The sequence below is a fragment of the Globicephala melas genome, chromosome 8, assembly GCF_963455315.2.
Source record: "Globicephala melas chromosome 8, mGloMel1.2, whole genome shotgun sequence".
Classification (NCBI taxonomy): Eukaryota; Metazoa; Chordata; class Mammalia; order Artiodactyla; family Delphinidae; genus Globicephala; species Globicephala melas.
Genome location: NC_083321.1, coordinates 99633003 through 99645302, shown reverse-complemented (window position 1 = coordinate 99645302; position 12300 = coordinate 99633003). Strand labels below are relative to the sequence as shown.

General features: G+C 47.3%; 1 protein-coding gene across 4 annotated transcripts in view; it reads left to right on the top strand.

Moving 5' to 3' along the window:
• The window catches only part of FEZ1 (fasciculation and elongation protein zeta 1), a 40338-nt gene extending 28257 nt beyond the window's left edge, over nt 1–12081 (top strand). For 3 of the 4 annotated variants that reach the window (XM_030840445.2, XM_060304258.2, XM_060304257.1), the window contains exons 6-10: nt 2362–2633; nt 3639–3719; nt 5363–5438; nt 9258–9323; nt 11725–12081. In XM_030840445.2, the coding sequence (XP_030696305.1) occupies nt 2362–2633; nt 3639–3719; nt 5363–5438; nt 9258–9323; nt 11725–11741 (512 nt within the window). In that variant the 3' untranslated portion in view covers nt 11742–12081. The remainder of the gene's footprint in view (nt 1–2361; nt 2634–3638; nt 3720–5362; nt 5439–9257; nt 9324–11724) is intronic. The other variant, XM_060304259.1, reaches the window with a different exon arrangement.
• The last annotated feature ends 219 nt before the right edge of the window (nt 12082–12300 follow it).

Genomic DNA, 12300 nt, shown 5'->3' with positions numbered 1-12300 from the left:
TTTATAACAAAGTGAATCAGCTGTACGTATACATATATCCCCATATCTCTTCCCTCTTGCGTCTCCCTCCCACCCGTCCTATCCCATCCCTCTAGGTGGTCACAGAGCACAGAGCTGATCTCCCAATGCTATGCAGCTTCTTCCCACTAGCTATCTATTTTACGTTTGGTAGTGTATAACATGTCCATGCCACTCTCTCACTTTGTCCCAGCTTACCTTTCCCCTCCCCGTGTCCTCAAGTCCATTCTCTATGTCTGCGTCTTTATTCCTGTCCTGCCCCTAGGTTCTTCAGAACCTTTTTTTTTTTTTTTTAGATTTCATATATATGTGTTAGCATACAGTATTTGTTGTTTTCTCTTTCTGACTTACTTCACTCTGTATGACAGACTCTAGGTCCATCCACCTCACTACAAATAACTCAATTTTGTTTCTTTTTATGGCTGAGTAATATTCCATTTATATATGTGCCACATCTTCTTTATCCAGTCATCTATCGATGGACACTTAGGCTGCTTCCATGTCCTGGCTATTGTAAATAGAGCTGCAGTGAACATTGTGGTACATGACTCCTTTTGAATTATGGTTTTCCCAGGGTATATGCCCAGTAGTGGGATTGCTGGGTCCTATGGTAGTTCTATTTTTAGTTTTTTAAGGAGCCTCCATACTGTTCTCCATAGGGGATGTACTAATTTACAAACCCACCAACAGTGTAGGAGGGTTCCCTTTTCTCCACACCCTCTCCAGCATTTATTGTTTGTAGATTTTTTGATGATGGCCATTCTGACTGGTGTGAGGTGATACCTCATTGTAGTTTTGATTTGCATTTCTCTAATGATTAGTGATGTTGAGCACCCTTTCATGAGTTTAAGCCTTTTATTTTTAATGCATATTTGCCCCGTGTCACATTCAAGTCTTAAGGGGTGGAGTCAAAATTTGAAACTAGGCAGGTTAACTGCAGAGTCCACACTCTTAATCTGTGTATCGTATTAACTCTCTGACACAGGTTTGTGGTAATTATGATCCTGCAAAGAAAGAGGTGGATGAAGCGTGAAATTAAAAGATGTAACAGCAGTGGCAAAACTGAGTATAAAATTCATCCATCTGCGGGGATAGTGGTAACTAGGCGGCCGGAGGGGACACGTTCCCTGGGAGCGGATCCGAATGGGGGTGACGGGACTTATAAACGACGGAGAGGGAAGGCAGGCTGGTCAGGGTATAAAGGTCCAAGCATAGACTAGAATAGTGGTGAAAATAGAGGCGTGATCTGAAGAACTGCACCCTCTAAGTAAAACCCTGTGGCTCTGAAGAGCAGAGGCAGGGCAATGGCAGCAGAAGGAATCCGCTGGGAGGGATGGAGTGGATTTGGCCCTGGCGCTGCATTCACAGCAGCTCCAATCAGGCCATTCTCCGGCACACAAAGGTCCCACACATAGAACTGCTCAGCAAAAGACTCGGGAAAACGGCTGAAATGCAGAGTGAAATGGCAAAAACAGAAGGAGGAGGACAGCTCCAAAGAGTGAAATTAAAGGGGAAGGTTGAGCTAAGTCAGCAAATCCCCCAGCAGAGCAGGAACGGAAAGGGAAAGGAAAATGGATTCTGATGTAGAAACAAAAGATGCCACTAGGAAGGGGCACATTCAAAAATATGCTCCCGAATCTACTTTAGGTGAAGAAGTCTTAGGGGACGAGAGTTTAAAACAAAGTGATCGGTGTCCCGTCTTCCCAGGTTCCCTCTCCTTTTCTCTGACAGTAGCAGACGACTTGGTACCAACAAGCCAGACTTCATTTTTCTGTACGTGTTGCCCATCTTTACATGTTCCACGTATTTTTGGGCACGTGCACCGCGACACAGGACAGCAGGTGTAAAGAAGGCCTCAGTTCGCTCTGTTTATTTTGCTGTCGGCTGTGTCTTGATCAGGTTTTGGGAATAAACACCACCTCTCTATTGTTCCTCAGCACGGACGCCAAACCCCTTCATCATGTTTTTTCCCCCCAATTCTTGACCCATTTCACATGAGGAATATTACAGAGACAGAGGAGAAATAGGGAGATGGAACAAGGGATCAAAAACCACATGTCTGCCCACATACGTTTTTGTGGACAGAGTCCACAGAGTCCACAGTCCTTGGGGGCTGTTTTTCCTCCCTCCTTCATTTCCCCGAGATGATGTTCTCTTCCTCAGTCGATAACTGGCTCTCCCTGCTGGCACGCCCCTAAATTGTGAAGGTCTGTCATGGCCCTTTGAGGAACTGTCTGGGGCCAGGGGGTCTCCTCCAGACCTGTCAGGCGACCAGGGTCCCGGGAGCCTCTCCAGTGGGCTGGGCTTGATGCAGTGACCCTGCAGGATGGTCTACCCCTGCAGGACTGAGGCACATGTCTGGGTCTGAGCTGACAGAGCTGCTGGACCAGGTGGAGGGCGCCATCCGAGACTTTTCAGAGGAGCTGGTGCAGCAGCTGGCCCGCCGGGACGAGCTGGAGTTCGAGAAGGAAGTGAAGAACTCCTTCATCACGGTGCTCATCGAGGTGCAGAACAAGCAGAAGGAGCAGCGAGAACTGATGAAGAAGAGGCGGAAAGAGAAAGGGCTGAGCTTGCAGAGCAGCCGGATAGAGAAGGGAAGCCAGATGCCACTCAAGGTAAGAGGACAGCCCGGCACGAGGACAAAGCACACCCACGCCTCCGGGCTCCCCGTTGCAGGTCCCGGGACCAGCCCTGCCGTGACCCCAGACAGACCTGTCCTAAGCCGTGACAATGAGCAAGGACACCCTGGCAGACAGCAGGGCCACGAGAGGGAGAAGAGCCCACCCGTGTCCTCTGCCCCCCTAGAGGACGCCCGGTCTAACTGGAGGAGACAGGATGTAACACTGGAAAATAAGTGACTATGGCGTATGCTCTCTTAAGCTAGATCTGAAAAAGTGGGGTGAAAGCATTTAGGATTGAAAGGAGTTGTGCCCTGGGACGAGCCTGCTACCAGCACAGCTTAGGGTCCTGACTCATCTCTTTAGGATGTCCATAGAGTGTTTCCGGATGGAACATTATGACGCCTAGTGATATTGACCAGATTCTTCTAACCAGTGGTTCTCCATCAGGGAAGCTCAGCAGAATCAGCTAAGGAGCTTTTTCAAAATACCTTTTCCTGGGCTCCCTCTCAGACCTACTGAATTGGCCCCGGGCAGATGCATTTTGGGAAAATCTTTCCAGATGAGGACAGTCGTTTTACACCTGCCCTTCCCAATGGCTGGGCATTTTTTTTTCTTCCCTGAGACATTTTCATCCTCATCTGTCCAAGTTTCCCTCTGCTGCTTTATTTTTCTGTGCACACAATGGAGGCTGAAATGAGGAAACCCAGGAGTGCGGGGGGTGGGGTGGGGGGTGGGGTCTCATCGCCCGAGGCACTTACTCAGGTAAGAGTCTTTGAGACTCTGCTATTGCTTCTTGCAAAGCTCAGGCTGAAATTTTGGCCTGTCTCTTAGCCCAGGTCTTACCTTTGCTTTCTAGTCGCAGAATCGGGGTCCGGATCTGGGACAGTGTGGAAGCTGACGGGTCCAGGTAGCTTAGGGAGGACACAGGTGTCCCTGGGGCAATGAATATGAGCAGGAAGCACTTGCCCTTCTGAGTCTCGTTGTCCCCCCCCTCCCCAGCGCTTCAGCATGGAAGGCATCTCCAACATCCTGCAGAGCGGCATCCGCCAGACCTTTGGCCCCTCAGGAACTGACAAGCAGGTACAACCCATCTCCCTGCTCCCAGCTTCCTTCCCAGATTCTTGCAACTTGGTCTCTCCGACAGGGCAGGGGATGCTGATTCACTAGAATTATCCCTGCACGGGGCCAGGTTGCAGGGGGAAATGTCCTAACAATTTCTTCCATTCTAAGGAGGAACAGAAAGTGTCTTTTTAAAGGCAAAGTTTTTTGAGCTTTAATATGAGAGGGCCTGGATAAAACTTAAAACTCAACACTAGGGCTTCCCTGGTGGCGCAGTGGCTGAGAGTCCGCCTGCCGATGCAGGGGAGGCGGGTTCGTTCCCCGGTCCGGGAGGATCCCACATGCCGTGGAGCGGCTGGGCCCGTGAGCCATGGCCGCTGAGCCTGCGCGTCCGGAGCCTGTGCTCCACAATGGGAGAGGCCACAACAGTGAGAGGCCCGCGTGCCGCAAAAAAAAAAAAAAAAAAAAAAAAAAAAAAAACCTCAGCACTACTTGTAGACCTATGAGTTCAGTTGTTTTCAGAACAAAATGCATTAAAGGGGAATCCACTTCATGAAAGATCCCATCCAAGAGCTTCATTACCTCCGCCACACTGGGCCACCAGGTGAGCCAATCCTACCAAGACTGCCTCTTCACTTCAGCTGCCCTGTTGACTGTAACCCGCGAGGCGGGGGTCTCCCGTTGAGCTCCATTTAGTCAATCACTTCTCACCTGAGAAGTGGCTTGCATTTCTGGCTCTCAGGTGCCTGCCATGTGCTAGGCTCTGTTGCTTAGGGCAGTACAGAGATGAGGAAACCCTGGTCCAGCCCTCATGCAATGCATAATAGTCTAACAGAGAAGGCCAGTTTGTCACTAGACACCTTTGAGATTGTGCACAAAAACTGTGTATGTTTTAGACATATTTGTAGCTGAATCCTAAGTGTTAGAATTCTGGAACTACAGCCTGGGAAGAGATTTTAGGAACATCTAACTCACTCCCCTGAGTTCACAGCAGTGAGAACTAAGGCCCAGAGAGATTAGGCGTTTCCCCAAGGCCACGCTGCTAGTGGCAGGGCCAGGACTGAAACACAGGCCTCCTGGTCTAGAGCTCTTCTCACTCACAACGCCCAGGCTCCCTCAGAACCTTCCAGGTCTCTCTGGCCGGTGTTCTTTGATATCCCACTGGACCCTAAGATGATTTTGTTGTAGGAGCACCTCATCTCCAGCAGAGGGAGCAAACCCAACATCCCAGACCCAGGGCAGGGTTGAGGTTTTCTCACCAGTCATTTTGACAGAAGAGAAACCATTCATTCTCAAGTTGCACTGCAGAAGATAAGAAAATATCACCCCCCACCCCCTTAGAATGTTGTCTGCTTTCAGCCTGGAGGAGAAAAAGCTCACCAGGATTCCTAAATAATCAAAAAGTTTCTAGTGTCAGAATATATCCGTTGGAGTGGAAGGACATTTTGCCTGGCTAATATGGTAAAGTCTTACTTTTAAAGAGACATTTTCCAAAAATGAGGAAAAAGTCCTTCACATCATCATGGGTGTTGTTGAGAACGTCAAATTTGACGGAGTGTGTTTTTTAGAGAAAAGTCCAATCCCCATGCAAGCTGTCAACCGTATCTCAGCCCCCGGGGGCCGGACTTCTGTCTCACATGCTGCACACCCTGCTTGTCTTCTAGTACCTGAACACGGTCATCCCTTACGAGAAGAAGGCCTCGCCCCCGTCGGTGGAAGATCTCCAGATGCTGACAAACAGTGAGTTCCTCCCATTCGCAGCGAGACCAGGGGCTCATTTCCCTCCCTCCCACCCTGTGAGTTGCACCCGTGGTATCTCAGTCCGGAGGTGTCCCCAAAGCAGTTTCTATGGGTCAAAATGTGCTCCACACCGTTGCATCACGTCCCCAGCACGGGGTACAATTAAAGAGTTCTGCAGCGATACCCAGAGCTGCCTCGTCTTTTCCCGGTTCCTGTAAGGGAAGAGACTTGCCAGAGAAAAGGAGCTGGTGGAAGAGGCTGGGGCGGTGGCAGGGTGGTAGTGGTGTGCAGGGGCTCTCTGTGGTTCATCCACAGGTCTCAAGGCTGTGCACTCTCTGCCTTGCCATTTCTCTCTTCTGAAGCTTGAGGTTGCCTCGCGTCCCCAAGGCAGGGAGCTCCTTCTAAGGGACTGGCTGTATTTACTGAGAAGCAAGGTTTCTTGAGTGGGGTAAGGCTGATTAGAGAGAATAGAGTCTGGTTTTCCTTCCAGGCAATGACTGCTTCCTCTCTTCCACTCTGACTCTAGTGTTAAATAATATTAAGAAACATTCTGAGCTATGGGAGAAAACAGCCTGTGATAAAGAGCCTTTTGGAGGCAAAATCTCTTTATAGACATCAAACACTACAACCCGCAAAGGGCCGGGGGGCACGTGGTGTCAGCCCTCAGTGTCAGCTTGATTCTTTTAGGAAGAGAAAAATCCTAGGCTGAGATGTGGGGACGGGCTCAGTGAATCACGAGACCGTCCATCTCCCTGGCAACCGTGCACTGCATTGAGTGACACACTAACCTGTGCTGCTGCCTCGGAGGGAATGGACCCCTGCAGGGCTATTTGACACCCTAGGGAATGGGAAGAGGAGCTTCAGCTGTTTGGCTGAGGAAGATAGATACCTCCTGGGCCCAGTGCTAAAAGTGCCCAAACGGTTTCATTTTTACCGTTTTTGGAGAACTAAAGCAGGAGGTTCTGGTAAACGGAAATCTTGCCTACATCAATAGATACTGCGGCCTTGAGAATCTGGAATTTTAAATTCAAAGTGCATCGGCTTCCTCTAAACTCATTTGGAGCGCCTTTATTTGCATACATATGCACAAAGATTTTTTTTAACGGAAGCAGATAGAAACGAGCTGACATTTATAGCTGTTTGTATTTTCACAAGGAGTAAGCATTTGGAAAATAATTTGGACAAATTATGAAGGTTGATATACGTAGAGTACTCTATCGTGCTCTTTTTTTTCTATCATGCTCTTTTTAAAAAAGGAAGAGCTATAAATTTATTACAGATACCTATTCAGGAATTCAGTGTGAAATCCTTTCATTTTAATTAAGAAACACTGGGTTTGTTTATACATTTCAAGTTCATTTTAAAAGTTAGGGCTAGAGTATATCCATCATTTAGAATACTTTGGAAACATAGAAATGTGAACAAAAGAAAATAAGTAACTTCTTGTCCCCTTCACTGTGGTTACTGTATGGTGTTTTTCAGCCATAGTATTTTATGCCTTTTCCATATGGTTGGGATTATACTGGCTATAAAATTTCATATCATGATTTCAGTCACATCAGTTAACATTTGGTTAACATCCTTTTTATGGCTCTCTCTTCTGTCATATGGACGTACGACATTCCAATATTTTATCCCTTTAAAAATAAAACTGCCAACTTTCCTGAATACCAATTCTCCTGTAGATTATGAAAGCTCTCTTTTTGGGCACATCCCCGTATGGCTTCGTGAATAACAACTCGTCTTTCCCCAACTCCTGAGTCAAAAATGTAGGCCAGGGCTTCCCTGGTGGCGCAGTGGTGGAGAGTCTGCCTGCCAATGCAGGGGACGCAGGTTCGTGACCTGGTCTGGGAAGATCCCACATGCCGCGGAGCGGCTGGACCTGTGAGCCATGGTCGCTGAGCCTGCGCGTCTGGAGCCTGTGCTCCGCAACGGGAGAGGCCACAACAGTGAGAGGCCCGCGTACCGCAAAAAAAAAAAAAAGAATGTAGGCCAAAGACTGGCTCCGGGGACTGGGCAATTTATATAAATTTTGGATTTTGGAGATCACCTTAGTCACATATTGACTGAGTGCAATTATTGTATTTTTACACCTATCTTCTTGGTGGGCAGCATTTAGTCTGCTCGTGCTCAGTTGCAAAGTATTTTCAGCCTATGACATCGAAATGAATCCATGTCTAAAAATACGGAAGAAATAAAAGAAAACATTGCCTGGATGGCCTGAGGTCCAGTCTTTTTCTGGAGTTGGCCACAGACTCATGCCACCATCAGGCTCTGTTCCTCACCCACTCCTGAGCTTTGGAGTCAAGTTCCATGACCCTGACTTGCAACGAGGCAAAGTAATCAATGGAAAACAGGACCTAGGAATGGACTGGGGGGTCCCTCCATTGTAATGGTTGCCTCCTGACCCCAGCTATCAGGGCCAGCTGATCTTTAGTGTTTTTTCCACTTGCCAAAAGTAATACATGTTCATGGAAAAAAACCGGACACTGTAGAGATATCACGTAGAAGGGAACAACGCCCGGGGTCTCACACTCCAAGGTATCTGCTTTTTACGGTTTCATGCACATTCTTCCAGATTTTTCTATGAATATTAGCATGTATTATTTACTCATTTAAAATTAATACATAAAGTTCTGCAGCCGTCTTTCTTCATTCTTAAGTATGTCTTGTATACAGAGATCGCTCTCATCTCTCATGAAGCTGTATGAGACCGTGTATATATTACATACACCATAGTGTACTTAAGGCATCCACTGATGAATGACTCTATTGTTGGATAGCCCACCCCTGCCCTCACTTTTTGATAGTATAAGCAAGGTCCAGGTATTTCCTTGAAGGATTTTCTACAAAGCTGACTTCCACAACATGAATCGTGAATATGAGAAGATGCTTCCTAGTTTAATAACAGAAAAATCTATTTTAAAATCTTTTATAAAAAGCCTTTAGGCTTTATTCACTTCCCTATTGTTTGCTTCAGGTGTAGGTCATATCCTGTTTCAACAAGAAGTCTGTAAGCTCCTTGAGGGTCATTAATACGCTTGCATTTCCACAAATTCTAGTGCTGTACTGGGCATAGAGTAGAAAATATTTGTGAAATTAAATTCATTTGCAGTTAATAAACTGGAGGTGAGAACTCTGCTAATAATATCTGTTTATACGAATAGAATGTCTTTAAGGACAGATTTATCGGTGGTTCGGTGACGTGACAGCTGTTATTCTTAACATTTGGATTGCATCTGAAAGCTGATTCCTTTTTTAAATTGCTTTGTTTATTTTTATGATCATTAAAGATACATACTTAGGAGGAGATGTGGAAATTATAGATGAGCACACACACCAAAAGTAAAGGATAAAAGAGAAGTCACCTCATCCACAGGGCCACCCTCTTTTTTTTTTTTTTTTTTTGCGGTACGCGGGCCTCTCACTGTTGTGGCCTCTCCCGTTGCGGAGCACAGGCTCCGGACGCGCAGGCTCAGCGGCCATGGCTCACGGGCCCAGCCGCTCCGCGGCATGTGGGATCTTCCCGCACCGGGGCACGAACCCGTGTCCCCTGCATCGGCAGGCGGACTCTCAACCACTGCACCACCAGGGAAGCCCCGACCCTGACTCTTTTGATGGATTTCCCAGCAGCCCCCTCCCCGCCCCAGCAGGCTGAATGCTGACTCTTGCCAGAGGCTTCTAGACTTTGCTCAGTACTCAGTGAATGTCTTGTTTCCTTGACTCTGTCTCGCTCACTTTGGGTTGGTGGGTTGTCTGGCCCCAGAGGTGAGCCCTATGCCCTGATGCATCTTAGCTCCTTTCTCTCTCCTTCTCCAGTTCTCTTTGCCATGAAGGAGGATAATGAGAAGGTGCCCACTTTGCTGACGGACTACATTTTAAAAGGTGAGAGCGGCCCAGGCCTCTGGGAGCAGAAGCATCCTCTAGGGCCCCCTCCCCCAGGACTCCTGCTAGACACGTGGAACCCGCACTGCAGCCCTCCCAGGGCATCCACGCCAGGCCAGATCGGGCAGGGCCAGGGAACTCAGTGGACAATTGTGGGGAGGCCCTCGCCTTTGGATGTTGCTAGGAGGCCTGAGGAGGAGATTCCATCACCCCCGAGTCACCAGAGTGACTCCACACAAAAAGCAGCCAAACCAACAAAAGACTTATTGTGAAAGTTCTCTGCGGTTTGGGCTATTTAGTTGGCAAAAACAAAGCCAGAGGATACCTTTAACAGTTTCAACTACTTGAAAGGCAGCAAACTAGAGTCATGATTAGCTACATCCTTTCATAACTTTTTTTTTCATCTTTTATTATGGAAATTTTTAATATATATAAAAGTAGAGTGAACGGTATGATGAACTGCCATGTACTTAACATCCAGCTTTAACAATTATTAACTCCTGGCCAATCTAGTTTTCATTTATATCACTTCTCTCTTCCATGTTATTTTGAAGCAAATACCAACCACTATATATATTTTTCATCCATGGATATTTCAATGTACATTCCTAAAATATAACCACGATATCATGATCACAACTAGAAAAATAAAAAATGTAAAAGTATCTTTGAGGGACTTCCCTGGCTGGCCAGTGGTTAAGATTCCACACTTCCACTGCAGGGGGCTCAGGTTCAATCCCTGGTCGAACTAAGATCCCACATGCCTCATGGCATGGCCAAAAAAAAAAAAAAAAAGTATCTTTGATTACCCAACCAGTGTTGAGGTTTCCCTGATTTTCCTATAAATTTTTTTCAGGTTATTTATTTGAATCAGGATCCAAAGAAGGTCCATACATTACAATTGCATAATGTATCTCTTAAATCTCTTTTAATATATATAGGTTCCCCTTTCCCTCCTCTCTCTCATTCTTTGTATTTTATTTCTTAGAGAAACCAGGTTATTTGCCCCATAGCATTTCCTCATTCTGGCTTTTCCTCAGTAGTTTTGTCCTCATAGTTTCATTTAATATGTTCTTCAACCTTTTGTATTTCCTGTTGCCCAGTAGAGCTAGAGGACTGATCACATTCAGATCATCCACACCAGACCAGACCAGGCAGGGCCAGAGAGCTCAGTGTACAATTGTCCACAAAATTTTTATAAGTTTTAGGTTATCAATGGTTGTAAACTTCCATTAAGAGACCTATTACCTGGTTGTCTTTCTTTGGGGGATATTAATATCTGTATTAGTCTGCTCAGGCTGCGAAAACAGAAGACCAGGTGGCTTAAACAACAGAAATTTATTTTCTCACAGTTCTGGAGAGTAGAAGTCCAGGATCAAGGGGCCAGTAAAGTGGGTTTCTAGTGAGGGCTCTCTTCTTGGCTTGTAAACAGCTACCTTCTCGCTATGTTCTCACACGGCCTTTCTTCTGTGTGTGTAGGGAGAGTGCCAGAGCGCTCTGTTGCTTCTTCTTACAAGGACACTAATCCCGGCAGATCAGAGCCCCACCCATATGACTTCATTTAACCCTCCCTCCTTAGAGGCTCCATCTCCAAAGACAGCTGCACTGGGCGTTAGGGCTTCAACATGAATTCTTGGGGGGACACAAACATTGACTGTGTAACACTCTCCATCAATGGTCATTCATTGTCCAGATTTTGTTTTTCATTAGGTTTTGCTCCACAGGCACAACCTTGGGCGCAGCTTCCAAAGGCTTGTGGACTTCAGTTTAGAACCTCTGAGCTGTATTGTTTCCATAAGGCTCAGAAAGATTAATATTAAATTTCTGCAGGATGAATTTAGGCTAAACATTGGGAAGAACTTCTGACTCTTAAAGGTTTTAAAAGAGTATCCCATTACTCAAAGGAGGTGTGTAGAAATGGGTTCTATAAGTCCGGGAGCCCGAGAGCTAGACTTTACCCCTCACGATCCACTGAAATGTCAGTGAATTTATAAAACTAGTTAACATTTACTGAGCACTTTCTATTTGCCTCTGAGCAACCCTGTGGGGTAGGCAGAGGCACAGTCTACTGTATACATGAAGAAACAAGCACAGGTAGGAGAACTTCTTTCCCGAAGGTCATAGAATTAGTAACAGCCAGACCCAGGATGTGAACCCAAGCAAATGGGCAGCAGAGACCGTGCAGTTAATCATTACACTGAACAATCGCCTATCCCTGGCTCTTCCTCCTTCTGGAAGGAAGACACGTGATCACCATCCTTCCCTGGTTCTAAGGGGGCAGTTCTCTGCTCAGGACGCAGGCGAGAGGCTGGCGTGACCGCTCTCGGCCACGGACACCCCGGGCTGGCAGGTCTGGCCACACACTTGCTTTGACATCCCTTCTCTCCTCTTCTCTTTCCAGTGCTCTGTCCTACCTAACCTTGCCCTTGGGAGCAGCCTTGCTGCGGAGGTCACTGAGCAAGAGTCATCCCACCGCAGGGACTGCATGACACCACGTAGCCTCCGCCGTGTATTTAAACGTGTATAGCTTAACCTGGATTAAACATGAGCAAATGCGCGGGGTCCTCTGCTGTTGGCTTCTAGTCCTAGTAACCATTGGATGCATGACCGAGGGGCAGGGCTGGTGACGTCACCTCCTCTCTGCCTGTGTCGGAGGGAGGTAGACGCTGTCGCCACTCATGGTGTAGTCTGGCTCCAGCCCTCAAAAACAGCTTCCACCCTAAGACTAATTTTGAAATAAACCTTCATTTAATTAATATTCCTCATGTGCTTTGGCGTGTGGCGTCCCTCGGCCCTCTGGTACAAACCTCCAGAGAAAGGATGTGTAGCTGCAACCACATGATGCTCGTGGCCCGTGGCAGCCAACACGGTGTTTAGGGCTGGGCCGGGGGTGGGTGTGCATGCCATGCCCTGTGGCGGGGCTGCAGACAGGAGGACGAGGCCATCTGCAGACGCCTAAGATCTAGCTGCTTGACAG